The sequence below is a fragment of the Gnatocerus cornutus genome, chromosome 4, assembly GCF_029298725.1.
Source record: "Gnatocerus cornutus isolate USDA-ARS CGAHR chromosome 4, icGnaCorn1.1, whole genome shotgun sequence".
NCBI lineage: Eukaryota > Metazoa > Arthropoda > Insecta > Coleoptera > Tenebrionidae > Gnatocerus > Gnatocerus cornutus.
In genome coordinates, this window is record NC_142236.1 from 17,878,119 (window position 1) to 17,899,769 (window position 21,651).

The 21,651-nt window shown below is 32.0% G+C and overlaps 1 protein-coding gene across 1 annotated transcript; it reads right to left on the bottom strand.

Moving 5' to 3' along the window:
• Window positions 1-8,653: 8,653 nt before the first annotated feature.
• LOC148176505 (4-vinylanisole receptor-like) lies at window positions 8,654-14,332 on the bottom strand. Its single transcript, XM_088034664.1, has 4 exons — window positions 14,246-14,332; window positions 14,092-14,196; window positions 8,904-9,059; window positions 8,654-8,848 (listed from the first exon to the last, which is right to left on the bottom strand). The coding sequence occupies exons 1-4, from the start codon at window positions 14,291-14,293 to the stop codon at window positions 8,795-8,797; spliced, it is 363 nt and encodes a 120-aa protein (XP_087890790.1). The 5' UTR covers window positions 14,294-14,332; the 3' UTR covers window positions 8,654-8,794.
• Between the last annotated feature and the right edge of the window lie 7,319 nt (window positions 14,333-21,651).

The following is a 21,651-nucleotide window of genomic DNA, read 5'->3' on the forward strand; positions in this document are numbered from 1 at the left end:
ATCTTCAAACAGTTTAGATAAGGAAGAGATTATACTGATAGGCCGATAGTTAGATAATTCACTTCTGTAACACTCGAGTTACAAAAAAAGGTCATTATTTACACAAACTATCTATATTTACAATTTTTACAACAACAACAATAATTTATTTACAATTTAACAAACCAGAAGACATGGACGAGTCGAATGTAAAATCGCGAATCGCGGCGAAGATTTTCTGACTTCAGGGCTCTATGAAAATGTCCAACAACGAGCGGTGACCGCTGCAAAGTTAGAGCTGTTTTCAAAAGAGAGGAAATCCAACTGGCGTTTTCGGGGTAGTTCCTGGGTTTTAAAGATAGGTCCAACCAATGGTGTGAATTTGAGTGATGGTAGGGAATGACCATCGTGGGGTGAGGGTGGCGATGGTGGCTCTAACGAGAAGCGTCTGGCGGAGCGCTTTTGTACTAACTTTTTGTTACACTTCTAGTTTATATATTTGCTAAGAAAATTTATGGCGGCTCATTTTAAGCAGAATTTTACGGTGTATCTTAATACGTGTTCAAACTTCCTGTACATATACAAATAGCTGACATATTGACAATTACAATTTCAGGTTGTCACCAAAGAGCCAAAATTTTAAAAATCTAGAATATCGGTAGTCCTTATCTCGGAAACTAATAGATAGAGAGATGCGAATCTCACTGATCTTAAATTTGACTAGATGATAGGCTTCGAGCTGTTCTTTCTTTTGATGTATAATTCAAAGGTATTGAGCGTCGTTTTCGCCCTAAAATGTTGTTCAAAAATCTTCTAAACAGACCTCTTATAGGTCTATTTCGATCAATATCCAATGTATTTGTAAAGCAAAACCGTTATTGGTGCTCACCTTACGCAAAATGTTACGCTAAATCTAAATCCGTGCTCAAAATGTTTGTACGTCAACAAATAACTGAGTTATAGCCGATTAAAATATCTGTGTGTCGTCAAAGGGCCAAAATTTTGAAAGTCGTTACAAAATGTTTCATAGAATTAAAGTGCAGAAACCTACATTATTACTTAAAACTTTGTGAAGCAAACAATGTAAAAAGTTTATTCGTTTTAGTTATTAAAAACGTATAAAGGGGCAACAATTAAGATCACAAAAAATGAGCTTCTTGGATTAGATCCAACTTTGCAAGCTTCTGGGGTAATCGCAGTTCGATCAGTAACATTAAATTGAGAACACTTTCCAGTCGTCAACATCGTCTTTGATTCTGCCCATTGGAAAATAAAGTCAGATTCCAAACCATGACATTCAATTTGAAGAAACTCGATTTTGCAATTCTCGGAGCAAAAATCGTGCGAAATGTAAATTAACGGATTATCAACCAGATCAATAACTCCAAAATTATGATTATCAAAAACTCCACGTGGTAACATTCCGATTTGATTGCTGGTCAGTTTCAGTTCAAATGAACTATTCATAGGAACACCATCAAAAGCTCGACTATCGATTGCAGATATTTTGTTACATGTTAAGCTTAAAAAAATTAGTTCATTTTGGAGGAACGTGAAGACACCCTCTTGGAGAAATTTTATCTGGTTCGACTTTATCTCCAAATTTGTCAGAACGGGTAAATTTACAAAAGCTTCTGGATTTAACATGACAAGCTCGTTCTTGCTCAGATCAAGAAGAGTCAACTTGGTCAAGTTAACAAAGGCTCCTTTTTCTAATACTTTAATTTTATTTGTATGCAGACCGATCATATTCAGTTTGAGCCCAGAAAAGGTGTTTGTTCTGATCGCGCGAATTTCGTTGTTGTGTATTACCAGGCTTTCGGAGATATGCTTAAATTTTTCAGACAAACATTCGATCTGAAGTTCCGCAACTTGACAGTTTCCAATTTGAATGCTCGACATCTCAGTGGTACTAAAAACATTACAGCATAGTTTTGGTATTCTTTGGTGTCGAATGACAAAGTGTGTGAAGTTTGGATTAACATTAACTATTTTTGATTGTAACACTGTCAACGTTGCACCGTTAATGGAATTTACTGTGAAATCGACGAAGGTGTCGTCACAACAAAAATTTGGTTGAAATGTGTAGGATATGGTTAATACCAGTAGACTAAAAGAGACCATTTTAGCATGATCTGACCGCAAGAATGATGAAAATTTTTCTGAGAATGTAAGGAATTGATTTATAATTAAAGTGTCGTTAGTCTTCTTCTTTTTTGTGCAACGTGTGTAAAATTTTACTCAACGTTGTGTCATAACGACCCTGAGAAAACATTACACGGAAGACGCAGTACAAATCGACTGGCAGCTTTGAAGGCGTCCAGTCCTCGATATCACATTATTGAAAACCATGTAGTACGTGTTGTCTAGTACTTGGCGCACAATATTTAAAGAAGGAAACCCTCTGTTCCCCACTCTTCACTCGTTGCTATTCGCGAAACAAATGACCGATGGTGGCGCTGCGAACGTTGCAAAGATGGTCGGTGAAAAGCATAATCTGTTATTGAAAAGTGTATTTTTGTGGTCGTTTATTAGAAAAAACATGAATTTATCTACAATATTCAGTGTTAATTTACATCGTTGGGTGTAATTGTTGTTATATCTGAACCTACAAACCGATGTGTACCAGATTTGAAGCGTTTTGAGACAAAATTGCAAACTACAATCATTGTATTATAAAACTTTGTTAACTCCTCTTGTTAATTTAGGATGCATTGGTTCCCCGACGCCCAAATAGTTGTCTTAAAGAGTTTGTTAATCATTCTTGAGGTATTTAATAGGTTTTAACTGGCTTTCTTGTAACATTCCTTTGAGGTTACGTTTGCACTTTGTCAATCACTTACTATACCCTCAAAGAACGAATTACCCACCATGTATCCGTTCGCTATTCCTTGGTTCACTGGTCTAAAAGTAGATTTATCAATAAAAACCTTCTGCAAGCACTGTTATTATTGTTTAGTTGATTTGCTGGTTTGGTTTGTAATGCGAGCCATTTCACGTAATAACGGTAAATTATGCGTTACCAACACATGAATCTATTAAAATACATTAGAAGGAATTAAACAACTGCTTTGAAAATGTTAATACACCTGAGAAAGATGTTTTTTTGGGCGACAAATGCATTATTTCTTATGCACGTTCACATCAATTATACTTCTCAACAGTGTTAAAATGCGCCACCAGAGGTCGTATCGGAACATTTGCATCGCGAATACGCTTCTACTCGTCATTGTGTTTCTTGTGCTCTGGCGCTATGGATCGCACCGCATCACGTAACATTACAAAAATGTAAGTAACTAATAAGAATGGATTATTTTAGAATTGTCGAGATGGGAAAGACAAAGAAACATAAGAGAAGAAGTCGCTCTTCTAGCTCTGATGAGGACTCAGTTGGACTGAGAAAACGAATTAAAAGGTTGAAACAAGATTGCTGGGAGAGCATTCAAGGTCTCCCTTATACTCACACGTGCACACTAGACGTGAGCGTTCGAGGTATCGTTCAGGGTCACGCATGCACCGTGTACCAACTGACGACAACAAATATGCTGACAGGCACACGTGCAGTGAAGCCTCAAGTTCGCCTTCCCCGTGTATAGATGCAGGCAGTGTTTTCACCGGTGACTCAGCAGGTCACTCGAGCACCATCCCAGATGAAAATGAACTTATAATTCAGAATGACGAAGTTTTACCAGACGAGATTTTGACAATTCTGGGTGACAATCCCGAGGACAGCACTCAGACAACCCTCACCCTTCATGAGGCGTTGGTAAATAGATGGCGTCACATACTTTGGTATGGTCTTAAAAAGGAAATTGCACTTCCTCTTGTAGACAGTTATCCCATACCCGCCAATCTCTCCAACCTAGCACCTCCACAGTTAAATGCAGAAATTTCTCAAATTTTAACGAAAACTAATGTCACTAGAGACGAATCTCATGCAGAGCTGCAGAACCAGCTAGGCCGCGGCATGTCCGCCCTTGGTAAAAGAATGAACATTGTGTCCAATGGAGCTGACAACATCCCAAAAGATGTACAGCAAGAGCTGTTAACCTGTTTATCAGATTCAAGGCGTATTTTAGCCAATGTTTTCCACCGGGTATCTGTAATACGCCGAAACTTGATCACTCCTCTAATAAATAAAAAAATATGTGAGCAGGTTGATAAGTTACCGCCCTCCAAATTTTTATTCGGTCCCGATTTAAGGAGAAGAATAAAAACGGCAAAGAATTTGGAGTCTTTAAGTAAAGACATAAAAATCACTAATACAACTCCTACCTCTACTTACGTGAGTCGTCAAAATAAAGGCAGCAGACAGACAAAATACGCGGGAAGTTTAAACCGTTATCGCCCGAGCCGTCAACTGGGAGAGACAAGCTCTGCAAAAGGGCAAGTCCCGAAAACCAGACGTCGCAAACGCACTCCCCAACGCAAGTACAAGAAGTAGGAGAGGCAGCTGTTCCAGTAAGTACAGCCTATGCAGGGCGACTTGGTAAGTAGAAAAGTGAAAAATGATAACATCGAATCCAGTTGTCCTTGGTTGGATTAAGGGTTATAAAATACAATTCATTCAAGCCTCAACTCAAGGGAAACCACCTACAGCAACAGTTTTTCTCCAAAAGAGTTGGCACATGTAAAAGCTGAAATTTCAAATTTATTAAAAATTGGGGCGGTGCAAAAATGCAATAACGAACCTAATCAGTTCATCTCTAGAACCTAACGGCCAAAAACGCTTTATTTTAAATTTGAAAAACCTGAACAACTTTATAGAAGCTCCTCACTTAAAATGGATGACATCAGAACTGCATCGAGGTTGATGCAGAATAGCTATTTTGCTGCAACCTTAGATCTCAAAGACGCGAATTATTTAATACCGATCAGAGGTAACAACCGAAAATTTTTGCGCTTTCAGTTTGAAACAGAAACATTCGAATTCACGTGCTTACCGTTTGGTTTGGCTTCAGCTCCTTATACATTTCATAAACTGACGAAACCTATTGTACAATCCTTACGATCGCAAGGAATTATTTGCATTAATTACCTTGACGATTTTTTAATATTGGGAGCTACTCATGAAGAGTGTAAATATAACGTAAGCGTAATCTATAATCTTTTAATAAAGCTGGGGTTTATCATTAATAGTAAGAAAAGCGTTCAACTACCAAGCCAACACCGCAAATTCGTCTATGGTCGTCTATGGGAATTTCGACATTGTCATGGACATGGGGGCTGTTGACGTCGTGATCAAATCCATTATTATCTGCGCGTAGAGACAAGCCACTCGTGACTCGAAGTTGACTCTCAATGTCTACAATTCGAGCAACGGGGGGCTTATTTCGTACAAACTGAAAGACAACTTGTGGATGTGCGTAAAACTGGTAAAAACAGTTTTGTGGTACTCCACGGTGAAATTCACACAGTCGTGTCATTTTCTACTTAAAACTGATGTTCTACCAACTTCTTCCAGCGGTAATCATGGACGCCATCTTGAAAATTCTCGGAAAAAAAACAATGCAAGTGACATCTTTCGTTGACTTCTCTTACGAATTGTTTGCAGGTTGGTCAAGCTCCAGAGGAAGATCTACACTTCTACGTTATCATTTTCCTTCTTTACTCATCGGCAATGGGATTTTATTAACGGTAGGTGTATTCATCTAGAGAAGCACCTTCTTCCGAATGATGTAGAAACTTTCGAATATCGTCTGTCAAAGTTTCATATGCCGGATTATCTCCACAATGCGCTCAAAGGTCTTGATATGTTCGTTTTGAAAGGAAAAGATGATGTTGACAAGTCCAAACAGAAGCTCAAAAAATGAGATTGGTGGCTTTCGTTTTTAATGTTTTGTGGTATATTGCGTTGTTCTGGATAGTCTTCTTTAAAATTGATGTTATTAGTAGACTTGGTAATATTGGAAGAGTCAAGTAAAGAAATGTTTAACTCTTTCTTACCTATTTGTCTCTTGTTTTAAATGTGTAAGGTGCTCATAACTCAACTAGTGCTGTAATGGAGTTACATTTTTCTTTACATTACTCATTTTAATGACATTCGACTGGTAAAAAACCTAACAACTTGTACACAATGTTTGTACTAAACTGGAAAGCTTGACGACTAGAAAGGACCAGGATTAAGTTTTATTAAATGTTATTTTTATACTGATAAAAAACTTTTGATGTTTAATTTTGCTTTGGTAACAAAGCTATTAACGCATCCGTATGTGGAAATGCATTTAAAAATTAAAAAAACCTTTAATTTTAGAAATGTGAAAATTACAATATAATAAAACATGATAGCTCCCACTCAACAAAAAAAAGTGAGAAAAATGGGCGTCGAACGCATTATCTATTTTTTTCTTGGTTGTTTCGGTTTAGGATTTAAACGACATTCAGCGTTGTTTTTGACCTGAAAAAGAAAGTTTTTTAAAACACATCCCAAAAAAAAGACTGAAAATCTATCTCGATCAATATGTAATTTATTTGTGAATCAAACTTACGTTATTGTAGCTCGTTTTACGCAGAAATCTAGGCTGAATCCAAATTTGTGCTAAAAGTTATTGTACGTTAACAAATAACTGAGTTATTGACAATTAAAGTTTTGGGTTGTCGCCACAAAACCTAAATTCTATAGGTCCGGAATATCGATGCTTCATATTTCGAAAACTACGACAAATAGAGAAATGCGATTTTTTTCATCATTCTTTTCTCAATTTTGTTCTTTATAATCCGCTTTCAGGTTTCTAAAATTTGGTAATTTTTTTTCAAAAAATTAAATTACTGAATCTAAAAAAATACTTTTTGTATTGTTTCTTTTTCGCATTCTATCAATCTGAAATTTGACCACACGTTAGACTTCGAGTTCTTATTTTGATTTATACAGGGTCCGGCAACACTTGTGTCCACCCCCAAAATCGTCTTTAATTTTAAAGTTACAATTTTGAAAATTTGCATACGCTCACAGTTGACAAAGCTCTACAAGCTGACGCAAAAATTTGTTTTTTATCACTCCTAGTTTTGGCGTCGCGACGCCTTAAAAGTGTAATTTTTAGTTAATGGTGAAGGTTTGTGATATCAATCCCTAATTTATTTTTTTTCAATATAAATGTGTTAAAAATATCTCAGTTGTTATTTTAGATTCAATGCAAATTCTCTTCAAAATTTGGGAAAAAAACGCTGTTTTATCAAGTTAGTTTTCAAAATTCTGACAACGCAGCGGCAAACTACGTTTACACCAAAATTTCACAAGTCACTTCATTCATTCTTATAAAGGTTAATTTTGATTAACACGGGCATGTTGCACTTTATGGACACCAGAAATCGTTAATTAACATTGACAAAGCGACAATTTCACCAAGTAAGACTTTTGATACAATCTAAAGCGAGCCAAAAGATAGATGTCATTTGTGACACAAAATGTTGACAGATGGGTGTAAACGTAGTTGCCAATTTTGACGTAATGAAATTGGAAACTAACTTGATAAAACCGCATTTTGTTCTCAAATTTTGAAGAGAATTTGCATTAAATCTAAAATAACAACTGAGATAGTCTTAACACATTTATATTGGAAAAAAATTAAATTAAGGGTTGATATGATTTTAAGGCGTCGCGACGCCAAAACTATCAGAGATAAAAAACACATTTTTGCGTTAGCTTCTAGAGCTTTGTCAACTGTGAGCGAGTGCAAATTTTCAAAATTTTATCTTTAAAATTAAAGATGATTTTGGGGGTGGACACAAGTGTTGCCGGACCCTGTATAAAACTCAACGATATTAAACTTCGTTTTTGCCCGGACATTATTCCAAAAAGACCTCCTGAAAACCTATTACAGTCAATATCTAATTTATTTGTGCATCGATTTTACCTTATTATAGCTCATTTTACGCAGAAACTAGGGCTGAATCCAAATTTGTGCTCAAAATTTCCGTACGTCAACAAATATCTAATTTATTAACAATTAAAGTTTTGGGTTGTGTTCCCAGAGAACCAAAATTTTGAAGATCCGGAAAATCAGTGCCATATCTTGGAGAAATTCCGTTATCCGATTTTCAAAATTTAATGGTCGATTTTTTTAGAAAAAAAATGCTGAAACTAAAAAGAATTAATTGTTTGTTTTTTGTTTCTTTCTTCTAAACCACTTATTCTATCAATCTAAAATCTGGCCAAACTCTAGACTCTAAGTTCTTTATTTGATTGACATAAAATTCAAAGACATTGTATTTAGCTTTCGCTCTGAAAAAAGTATTCTAAAAAAATCTTTTAAAAACCTATTTCAGTCAACACCTAGTTTATTTGTGAATCAAATTTACGTTACTGGAGCTCATTTAACCCAGAATTTCAAGCTGAATCTAAATCCGTGCTAAAATTTCGCGTACGTTCACAAATAATTGAGTTATTGGTAATTAAAATTTTGGGTTGTCGTCGAAAAGCCACAATTTTAAAGATCCAAAAATATCGGAAACTTTAACAGATAGAGAGATGCAGTTTTAGTTATCGATTAGTACAAAAAAATGAAATTATATGCTTACCAAGAGAAAGAAAACACTTTTCTGGCCTCAGTTTTACCATTTAGCCAGAAACGTCTTCTCTCCGTAACAAATTCAAAAAGTTGTAATCAATTATTGTCGTAGAAAAAGTATTGTACAAAACACGTGTTTTTTCAAAACTCAACATTCTTTAATTTTTAGCATCAATGTATATACATACATTCGGATCAAACAAACTAATAAAAGCTACAAAAGAATTGTACTTGTGATTTAATAAAAGTGCAAATTACAACTGACAATGTGAATTAGCTGCACCCTAAGTAATTTAATTTTACTAATTTTAGTCATTAAGTTGATTAAGAATAGCGAAGAATGAGCCAGAACTATGCAAAATCTGAAAAAAAAAACAAAAATAGTAATTTGTGACAGAATTAAGTTTAAATACTCACTGTTACAAAAGCCTCCAGTGATAGTAAAAATATATTCATAAATGACAATGAGACTGGTTTTTGAGTGTTCATAATGAATATTATAAGATTCTTCTGCTTTGTTGTTTGCGCACTTGTCCAATCCGATTTGAAAGCCGAGTATGAGATCTGGTTGCTCTGAAAAAATAAAGCAAAATACTCGTATTAATAAAGCTTAGAAAATAAAGGCAAAAATAGACACAAAGTTTGACAAAAAAAATAGTCCAAATCAAATAGCTTTTAAATCAATCATTTTAGTATTTAGTAAAGTTGAAAATGTTTATTGCAAGTGGCACGAAGAAGAAAGCGTCAAACTATTCAAACTATTCAAGTCTTTTCAGTCAGAAAGTGAAAGGTGTAGTACCTTAATTTGTAAATGCGCACTATGTTTTTTACACAACCGTGCATTTATGCAGGACGATTTTAGAAATAACGATTAACGATAGGCAAGTTTGATAACATTTGCATTTTTAATAGCTGAAATCTCACGATTTTGTGGTTTTTCTTATATCAATTTTTTTTATTTTTTTTTTTAAATTTAATGACTACAGTACGTGCGTTGTTAAGGTTCATTTTACGCAGAATTTTGCAAAGATTTCAAATCCGAGTTCAGCATCTACGTACGATAACAAATAACTGAGTTATGACCAATTAAAGTTTCGGATGGTGACTTTTCAGTTCCAATTTTTTTAATGCTCAATATCTTCGAATCTACGAGTGATATAAAGAAACGGTCATCGCCACAGTTTTTCTTGCGCTTTGTACCTTTTTTTAAATTTTCTGTTTTTTGTCCGCTACTCGTAAACTATTTGACCTCTGGCGAGTAAAAATTTGGCCACTTGATATACCTCGAGCTGCTCTTTCCATTTAACGTAAAACTCAAAAGTATTTAATGTCTTTTTTGTCCCAAAAAAGTTCCTTGAAAATCTTTCCAAAAGACCTTTTTGGTCTACGGTCTTGTTTATTATGTAAACATACAATTATGTAAACTTTCTTCAGTCGATTTCTCGCTTATTTTTTTAGCAATGTTGCGTTATTTAAACTTATTTTACGCAAAATTTTATACAGAATCTAAGTTCACGTTCGACAACAAATAATCGAGTTTATGAAAGCATGGCTGTGTAAAAAACAAAGTGCCCTACAAATATCATTAACTAGATCACACAAACGTGGCCGATAAAAACCTGACCGGGCGAGCAAACTGCAAAATGGAAAAAAATTAAGCCGAAAAAAAGAATATGTTTGTAAGCAGGATATCAACTTGAGTTATTCGAGAGATAAATACAAAGGGAAAATTTGTGTTACAGTGAACAGACAAGACCTAACAAAAAAAATGATTCACATTAAAACAATTAGGAGTTGAAGGGGAAGAATCCGAATTATACCAATGAGAAGAAGGAAAGAAAAGTAAAAGTGAATGAAAAGAAATTAAAGAAACTTTACGACGCTAAGTTACTGATAACTAATACAATTAGAAAAAAAATAAACAAGAAATATGAGAAAGTGTAAAATTAACGCTTAAAAATTTCGGTGTAATAAAAAACAAGAATAGATAAAAACAAGCAAAAGAGAAATGGCAAAAAGTTGTCAAAAACAAAAAAAAAATCAGACTAGAATAGATAGTGACCGAAAATAATAAAGCAAAAAAAAAAGTTTTACTGGAATAAGAAAGCATTTTAATATACCTAATATTCAGAAAAAAGAAAAGACAAAACTACGAAACACCAGTAATGAGCATTGAAAAAGAGGGTACCAGAGCAGAAATACGTGTTAATCAAGAACAGAGATGGAAAAAGTGTTTCTGAAAAAGTCCAAAAATTCCTTCAAAGTGCTTCTTAATAGAAAAAAAGAAATACGTGTAAGAAAATATCTAGAAGAAGAATTGAAGAAAAAGAAGAAGAAAAAAAATATTTTCAAAGAAAGCCCACAAAGGAAGAAGTGAAAGAAATAGTTAAAGGACTAAATAATGTTAAGAACAAGAGGCAGTTTTTTGTACTGATAGATCCAGTCTGCAAAAATAAATAATGCCAACTAATTGAAAGGGGGCTAGAATAATAAAAAAGGGGACAAATACGTTGTGCATAATAATAATTATTTATCCAAAATGCACTTATAAAGTAGTCTTTATTCACTCATTTGAGACAGATAAAGTACTCTATTATTTTCTAAAAACCATAAAAAAATTATGCTTCATTTCGATGACAATGGCTTTCTAAACGCTACAAATTTGTCAGTGCTGTCACTTCTGTCAATTTTTTTAATGCCTTAATTGCAACCACAGAGGCTTTGGATCCAAACTCGTATTATAATTCAAATGTAAAAGAATTATTTACTCCAAAAATCTTATTCTCTTAGTCTACGATCTCGAGAATAACTGCTTTTTTGTCGTGAATAATGTGCTTTTTACTCTTATGCGGTAATTTTTTAAAAACGGCAGGCGTTGTAGAATTTTTATTTATAAACCAATTTTAAAAATTTTAAAAACAAATTAAATGCCTTTTAATTTACTATAAGCTGATGAATTTAGAATTTTTCTAAATGTCTCAGTATATTTTGGGCAATATTCAACTTTCTTATTTTAAATTGGAACCCATATTTTTTTTTCATAATTTGGAAGATATTAATTTTCTTGATTCAGAAATGCGTAATATGTTCTACTTTTACAAAAAAAAATATATCAAAATTTTAAAATTCAAAAAAAATAGGCAATAAAAGTTAATAAAATTTAGATGCGTGGTGTCAAATAAGACAATGCTGTTATTGTAATGTCAAAAAGCATCAAATAACAAGAAGAACAAGTTTTCTTTCAACAAGGTGGGGCTACACCTCAAAATGCACGAATTAATACGCAATATCTCAAACAAAGGTTCGCAGAAAGATGGTTTGGAACCCACGGTCCTATTCGGTGGCCAGTCAGATCACCAGATTTAACACCAGTAGACTTTTTCCTCTGGAAATATTTTCAAGAGCTTGTCTATATTGTCTATATCACTCGTTCAAGAACAAAAGAAGTTTTAAGAGAAAGAATTGTGACAGCTTGTAGAGAAATTTCACCTGATACTCTTCTACGTTCCGAAATGCAAGTTTCTCGTAGGTGGCAACTGTGCAGTGAATAAAACGGGATGGCGTTTCAACAGTATTTTAATTAAATTAAGTAGATATTTTTACTGATTTGTAATTACAGAGTGATTCTTATTAATATTAATCATAGACGGCTTTGCAATTTTGACGTAGGGCGTAGTGCAATTCGCTACTAGTTGAACATGTTTCACATAAGCGTAGAATTGACAGGGGTTAGGGTGCATGTATTAATTAATTATTTTTTGGCAATATTGAACATTGAACTACTGTTACTTGTTATGCACCATTAATGCGAACTGAAATGATGCAAATCTAGTGTAGTCAAAGCACATTTTAAACATTTAAAATGCATTTGTTTTACCGCGAAATGTTACCACATGATACGGCATTGGGCTCCAACTTCGCTGTCACTGATCTGTCATCTATCAAGTCAGGTGTAAGTGTTAGATTTGCGGATTGCGGTTGTTACAAGACACATAAACACTTTTTGTGAGTTTGTTTTATTGTTATGCTTAAAATAACAAAATAACGTTCACCGGTGAAAAGCACGCAGTTTTTTCTAACTTGAACAAAATCGTATGGTGTAAGAAAGCACATGTTCAAAAAATGTCAACGCACCCTTTGATTAATATTAATAAGAATCACCCTGTATTATTGTCTTTTGTTATTAAAAATTTGAAAAAAAAATGACCTTTATTTCTGTTATTTGCTGCTTTTTGACATTACAATAACGGCATTCTCTTATTTGACACTACGCACCTAGGTTTTATTAACTTTAATTGTATTTTTTTTTAATTTTGATAATTTCAATCAAAATATACTAACACGTTTAGAAACATTCAAAAATCATCAACTTATAGTAAATTAAAAGCCATTTAAAAATTTGTTTTTTAAATTTTTATAAATAAAAATTCCACAACGCCTGCCGTTTTTTAAAAATCACCCTGTATAATAAATATCTATTAAGGGACTATTGTGTTATGTAGCTAATAAGTCACGCAAAAAAATGTTTAGTCTCAAGAAACGTAGAAATGAATGTGAATAATTCAACAACTTGTAGCCATAACCCATGAGTTTCATATAAAATTTTATTTAACACATCTTATAGATATCTTCTAGGAGAGAAAATAATATGATTTTTTAAATCAATTTCAAAAACTAATTCTATTTTAAAAAAGCTTTGGCTTGGTTGATACATGACGTAATCGATTAATTATCGCTCATAAAAATTTTACACATTTACAATTTATAAACCATTTTAAATTTTATTTTGATAAAATGTTAATTGTTATTTGTATTACTATATTAAATTGAAATAAAAGTTAGTTTGAATTAATTAATTATTACGCCAAGGCCTTCTATTAATTTGAGCGTAAATTATTCTTATAACTTACTAATCAGTTATTTATCACTTTACTTCTTTAAAGTGAGTGCAATTATGATAGTTTTATATAGATGTGTTGGATAAAATAAAAATATCAAACTCTGGCTAGTTTTAGATGAGCTATCGAAATGCTATTGCACATATTTTATCCAGAATTAACCGAAAAAATTTAATCGTTTTGTAAAACTTACATTTAACAGATGGCTAATTAGCTCATTCAAAATTTTGATATTTTTGATAACTATCAAATTTTAAGTCGTAGGCTCTGGATGGGTTATCGCGACGTAATTGCACTCATATGACTCTTTACCCAAAAGTGCCTCACACTGACAAATAACAAGTGTTTGCTCCCAAAATTAAAACAATTTTGAAATCGTGAAACTTTTAAACTCCTTCAATCGCTAGCTTAGAGATCTGAAAAGCTATTGGGACGCAATTACACTCAATTGACGCAGAATTTAACAAAGAATCTAAATTTTTACTTAAAACTGCGCCACATCAACAAATAACGGAACTGTTTGCATTTAAAGTTGAATTATTGTTGAATTCGTCAAACTTTCAAACTTCTTAAATCACAAACCTTGACTCGGTTATTATCGATGCGTAATTACACTCAATTGACGTAGAAACATCTTTGATTAAAAGTCTCTAACTCTTGCTCGGTTACTTATACTTTAAAAAGAAGGAATAAAATTCTATTTTTACCTGAAACTGAAGTTGCGCTCCAAACCAACAATATTGGAAAATTTGGAACAAAATGACGCCCACGAAAGCCAGAGACGAATAAAACTTCATACTAAAAGGATCCGACTATTTTAACAAATAGCCAAAGTTTCAATAAAAGAGATGAAGTTTTTACCAGCGACAGTCGAAACAGTCCTATTCCAATCGACAGTGCGCTCAACATGAGTTGTCCAAAAATTATGAGTCCAAACAAGTTGTTGGATTTTTTTACAACACTACAAATTAAAGAATGTAAAAAATTAGATAAGTGCTCGTACTTACGTCAAAATACGTCTGTGATGGACAATACACTTCACTAAATCTTCTCCGAAATTGTCACTCTTCATATTCTTCAAGTTGGAGCAAAGAAGCTTGCACTGGGCGCTCAAGAATGTCATGACAGCAGCCAGAAACATGTCTATATTTATTGCGTAAATTGCAACGAGAAAATTACTAAAGTCTTGGTGAAAATGAGTTATTCCATAAAGATACGTTTTTGTATAGTCGTAAGGATAATACTCCAAAAAAGTTAACTTTTTCTCTTTGATAGTTCCATTAAAAAAAGGCAATAAAATAAAGAAGCAAATATTGAAAAAGAAACAAACTAAAAAGACGTTATAAAGAAAAGTCCACTCGTTTAGAACCGGTTGCACTAACTCCACTTGTTTCTGAGACCGAGGTTGAAAAATCTCCGAATTTAACTCACAGACAAGCGTTTTTATCTCCGGCAAACGACTAATGAAACAAATTACTTTGAAAAGAGCCAGTAAATGGACGAAATATGGAAACTCCTGTTCAGCTAAAAGCTCCAAATCCGAACGTAACTGAATGATTGTGTACGTGAGCAAAACAATGTGACTTGTCAAAAAGAAGATTAAAACAACGAAAGCATAAACGCTGTATAAATCGAACTTGTACTTTCCGTTTCCGGCGGGCCAAATTCCGAAATATTTCAGAAAGAAAATGTTCATTTTAAAAAATGTTTTCCAGTTGAACATAGCACTGTCACTACACGACATTGGAGTGATTTTTGCAGTTTGAGAGCTGAAAGAAGACTGGTGCAACGTCAATAGATTCCCCTTCTTTTAAGGGATGAGGTATTATTATTAATACAGCCTCTGTAATTTATTAATATGCAATCTTTAATTTTTATAAGTTGTATTATTGATGGGGGGATAAATGATAGAGCTCTGAAATAGAAAAACGGACTTTCGGATGATTGAAGTCTTTAATTTAAAACTGTATAAATAAATGATGTTATTGATTATTGAAAATATCAAATTATGAGATTGTAAAATGCGATGCCGATTTACTTACTGAATGTATTCTGAACGTCGTTGTAAAAATACTGTAGGAAACTGGAACACTTTTGAAACTTCTTAAAAATGATGGATGCGCCGAGAAACAACTAAACAACAAATTTTCAAAAAAAAATTGAAATAAAGTAAATTTGCACTGAAGTAAAAAGTAGAGCGGCCTCCGTAATCCAAATCTGAAGTCCGGTTTGCTTCATCAGGTCCGTATTCGGATCTACTCTCAGAAAATGTTTTTTTTAGTTTTTTTGTACAATTTTTTTTTGTTTTCAATTTTTCTTGAAAATTGACAATGTTATGGAATTGCTTAAAAGTGTTTTGGAAAGCCAATTTAATAGGCTTTCCATCGATCTATAAAGCTCCCTGCTAAGGTTAGTGACAATTTTAAAAAACTGATTTCACGTATCAAAAAAACGTTTTTTTTTAGTAATTTTTACATGCATTTTTGAATATAGCTCAAAAATTATTACATCTATAAATGCATTGTTATTTTTTATTGCTTAGAAGATGCAAGATAAACAACATTGAGAAGTTTTTCAAACAACAAAAAAAAACCTAGAATTACACATTTTAGATAAGTAGGCCTTGTTTTAACAAAAAAGTTGTCTAGATTGATACGAAAATGATTTCAAATTCATTTAAATTTTTTTACAGATGCTGGGAAATTAAAAAAATAGGAACTGAGAAATCTAGAGAATTGAAGAAATTTTATGAACATAAAAGTCTTTAAAATATGAGAAATTCATCTATAAAAAATTAAATTTTTCTAGGAATCCAGAGAATCGTAAGGTTGAAATTAAAACAATTTTAGCAGAATCTAGGAATAAAAAAAAACGGTTATAGAAATACAAGAAATGGAAAGAGTTGATTAAATCCAAGGTATCTAACAATTGAAAAAAATTAATAATAAAAAAAATCGAAATTATATCAGGAATTCAGGGAATGGTAGCAAGTAAAGGAACAACGAATAAAAAAAAGGAATCTAAGAAAACATAATAATAATAATAATAATAATAATAATTGAAGAAATCCAAGAATTCTAGATATTTAAGGAATTTAAAAAATCAAAAGGGTAGAAACAGTTTTAGGAGTCTAGAAAATTGAAAGAATGCAAGGAATCCCAGCAATCTTTAATACTGAATAAATATACTAGTTTAAGAATTAATTATAAAAGTACATAGTTAATAGAAATCAGCTAATTTTCCCACAAAATTATAGTTTCAGCTATAGTTTAGAGTAAATTCGTCATTTTTGTAGTAAAACATATAAATATAAAGGAAAAAATAACGCTAGTTAATTATCACAACATAATTACTGATTTAGTTAATATTTAGTTGTTTTTTGCCTAATTAACACATAAGAATTTAAAGTTTCAAAGTGAAATTTACACTAAACTTTTGTCATTAAATAATTGTAGCTATTTCAACCAACCAAACCAAAGATGCTAATAACAAATTTAACAAAACATTAAAGTAATTAATTTCAGACTTAAATTAAAAACTCTATTTTGGCTGATCAGGCGCCACAATTTGACGCAAAAATTTGTTATTTATCACCGTTAGTTTGGCGTCGCGACGTTTATGAAATGTAATGTTTAGCGATTGTTGAATTTTTGAGGAAACACTCGCTAAAAAATGTATGAATTATATTTTCTTCGAATTTGTTTTGAAATTCTCTATAACTTTTTTATAGTTTTTGGTCAGCATTTCTTTTTTATAACATTTTTGGAGAACCGTTAGAGTTAGAGTCGTTATGATTTTCTTCAGATTTTTCTTACAGTCTTCAAATTTTTCCATTTTTTCTTGTCCTTAAAATCTCCATGTTTTTGTCATGTTTCTTTTCTATTCTTTTTCTTTTCTTTCTAGACTGTCTTTAGATCTTCCTTAATTTTTTTTTAGAAATTATAGATTCTCTTTGTAGATCTAAATTATTTAAAAGTAGATCACATTTTTTATCAGCAACACTTGCCAATTCAGGTAGATAAATTTATAAAACACAGATCAGAGAAATCATCAGTCTACATAAAATGAAATTTAAGTGCGAGCATTCTGGGACACCTGTAAAGGTACTGATAACTGTAAACACACTGATTAACGTGTGTAAATGTATACAAAATTTTAATTAGAATTTTATGGTGTTGTTTCAATTTCGACCACATGTATTATGCACGAGAAAACACCTGCTTGGACATAAATATTTAATAACTATTGTATTAAAATGTCAAACGCTTTATCATTGTAGGTATATCAAAAATTTAAACATGAGTTATTTACTGTGATTTTTTAGATAACTAAAAATAGATTTACAATCATAACGAAAAAAGTACAAACAAAATAAAACCAGAATCCACAATAACCCAATCAAATACATACGTTGAATTTAGAAAAATAGCACAAATTAAAGAATCAAAGAACCGCAAAAAATCTAAAGAATCACAAAGAAGAACTGCAATAAAACACTGATCGAAGAGCGGAGAAACTTGCAAAGAGAACTCTAAAGAGTGGTAAAATGGCTAAAAAAACATAAAAAAAATAAGGAGAAAAGATAAAACCACATAAAAAAAATAAAAACGAATATCGTCGGCTTAGGTCGTTAAGTTGCTAAGTCCATTTAAATTTTTTTAGACGAAAGTCGATAAATCTCATTTTTTCTCATATTTGTCGCCCAATCTGAGTCTTCTATTAAAAATAGAATGTTTCTTCATTCTGAAATTACAACACATAAAAGATTCTAATGCTAAATCTTTTGGTTTTCGTTTTTATAAAATCGAAAAATCATTTGCTCCAAAAATGGAGTTAGCAAATTAACTAATTAAAGCGACAATATGTAAAATATGTAAAATCCAACAACAACGATTTGATAAAATAAAAAAAACACAAAAGCAAGAGGAACCTCTACAAAATAACAAAACAATCAAAAAAAAATTAAAAGTTTATGACAAGAAGAAACATACAAAAAAAACTCTAAAGATTGGTGAAATAGCTAAAAAAACATGAAAAGAATAAAAACAGTAGAAAAAAACAAAGAGAAAAAAATAGAAACGCATTTGAGCTACTTGAAAACTTTAAATGCCAATAGCCCAGATTGTAAACGAATTTTTCCTTGCGAAATTCTGCGTAAGATGAGATCAAATTCATACAATGAAACCGAAAATTCACTAATTTATCGTGAGGAGTTAATCGCAGTTCCGAATTTCGATGCATTTTTATCCCCACAGAATTCCTGACGAAATTCTGCATAAAATAAAACCACACTAGTTAAAAAAAAACTAATTGATTGATTTATTGCGACGTAAAAATGTACATTTCGAATATTAACGATGATATTAAATTATTGCATTTTTTACAATAAAAATTTTATCATCTTGTTAAATGTGAGACAAATCAAAAAAACAGAAATTTATATAAATGTCAAACTTGGTTTCTATCGGGCCTAGAGTTTTAAAACTATAAAGACAATTGTTTTTCAAAAGAAACTAGTTGAAAAACCTAAATGCCAATTGCTGGGTTATTTGTGAAAGTAGAGCAAATTTGACACTTCTGAATTCCTTTTTTTGCATTTTGCTTTTTGACTTTTCGGTTTCGTTCGAGCTTTCCGTGACATACGACGCTTTCCCATTTGAGTTTTTTTTTGATGCGTTTAAATTTTACACGTCCACATTAACGTAAAAAAGTCATAACCTTCCAAGCGTTAGAAATTCGACCTGCAAAGTTTTGGAATTGTTTGGTAGTGTTGTGGAGAACTAAATAAATTCATTGTCATTACTTTTACTTTTACTTTTTGGAAAAATTATACTCCTATCTTAACTTTTAGTTGATTTATTAGTAAAAGATTTGCTAAACTTTGATGATTCAGATATCTTACTATTTTTAAGATATTTTATTCTATAAAAATCTCTGAAATTTTTGAAATTTTGTTAGTAATTAACATCAATATGAGTTTTACAAACACAACACAAAATACTCTTTCAATCCAACTCAAAAAAAAAATCTTTAAATAATTTTGATTCAAACAAAGATGTTCTGAATGTGAAATTAAAAAGCGTTTTCAAAAACTCCAACAAAAACGCTGTTTATGTTTAGGCAATAATTTCAATGTTTTCCTTCAAAAGTTGCAAGTTGGCCCGCAACTTATATTGTTAAAATAGGTGGCCCTCGGAAATCGGTAAATCTCGCTTTCTTCGTGGACCTCGCTTTTCCATTGCCTTTGATTTCTTATTTGTTATAAATTTACCGATTTCCGAGGGCCACGTAGTTAATTCTCATTTTACATTTAACAAACTTGTTTATGTCCTTCAATATTTGAAACTTTGATAGATAAAAATAATAATTGTTCTTGACATTTTTTTTAATTATAGATTAAAGTATCAAAGAAAATAAATTAAAAACCAACGGGGTTCGCTATAAAAAATCAAACAGTACGCGGAAAATTTATAACTTTTATAGCAACACAAAAGGACTAAACCAGTGAATTAGCAGATTCTTTATCAAAATGCCAAAAGACTGCTATTGATATTTTTTGTGAGTTTGTGACAATTCATTTCAGGGAATTCCAGTTTCGTACCAAAACCATCATTTTTTACCAAAATTAGGACCTAGGTCGCCTTTCAAAATCGGTAAATTTCGTCTTTTTTGTAAACCTCGCTTTTCCCTAGCATTGGAATTTGATTTGATGAAATGACCACAGAAAAGCTAGATCCACAAAAAAAATCGAGATTTATCGATCACCGAGAGCATCTAATTAACTCTCATTTAACATTTAACAAACCAATATAACTTCGCTGTTTATGATCTTTAATTTTTAAAACTCTCATAGATATAAATAATTGCGTTTGTCTTTTTTTAACTTTAGCTTAAAAATAAACAAATACTTAGAAGTACTAAAAATAAATTAATTATAAACCAACGGGCTTCGCTATAAAAAAATGAACAGGAAAATGGGTAAATCATACAGGCTGGATTTACTAGGATTGTAGTTAACTGTCATTTAACAATTAGCAAAGATATATGACTCCGTTGTTTGTCTTCCGATTTTTGAAACTGATAGAAATAATTGCGCTTGAAACTTTTTTTATATTACATTAAAAATAAAATAACGAAATGTACCAAAAAAAAAATTAAAACCAACGGGCTTCGCTGTAAGAAATTGAACCGGAAAATGCATAAATCATAGAGGATTTATTTCGATTAAATACTTAATATTATGTTAAAGTTATACAATGTAACCGTTTTTCTGTCAATCAAATGTTATCAATTCTCAAATTAGTTGCCAGATTAACTTACATTCAATTAAATTATTGTCTAAACCTGTTCTTTATGTATCAGAACAGCAAATTGCGTCTTGCTAGTTTAATTTTGGTTGCCACGGTTATTCCAGTTAATTCCAGAAATAAGAACTCAAAAGAGTTAAACGTTTTTATTTAGCACGTCCAACTTTGTTGTAGTAGGTCGAAAATAGATTAAAATTTAGAAAAACAATATTGTTTACATGTTCCGTTTTTCGATTATGTTTTAAGTAAAAAAGTCTTTGGCACCCGGATGGAGCGGTCCAATTGTTTACAAACCACTTCAGATCCCAAGATCAGAGGTAAAAAATGCTGGTCACAATCGGGCAACATTTGAAGCTTCGCTGTCAAGTTTTACAATTGCAGGCACCAATTAATGATTGTATGGCCTAATTGGAGTACTCACAAAAGTAGTGACATAAAAGGACTATAAGAAGCAGAGAATTAACAGATTCTTAAATTTTGTTTTTGATGACAGACATCTGCAAAATTTACCACCAATTTATCGCTGTCTGATGGACGTTTTGTTTTGGTGAAGAGGGGTGTGGAGTGATGTCGGTACGTATGTCATAAATAACAAATCAACTACTGTGATAGATTACTTTCCTTTTGTGTAGTGAGTACCAAATTAAGCCACACACACACACTTGCATTTTTAGCCTCTCTAATATACAGGGTCCGGCAACACTTGTGTCCACCCCCAAAATCGTCTTTAATTTTAAAGATAAAATTTTAAAAATTTGCATACGCTCACAGTTGACAAAGCTCTAGAAGCTGACGTAAAAAATTGTTTTTTATCACTGATAGTTTTGGCGTCGCGACGCCTTAAAAATGTAATTGTTAGGTAATTGTGAGGGTTTGTGATATCAACCCCTAATTTAATTTTTTTTCAATATAAATATGTTAAAAATATCTGAGTTATTATTTTAGATTCAATGCAAATTG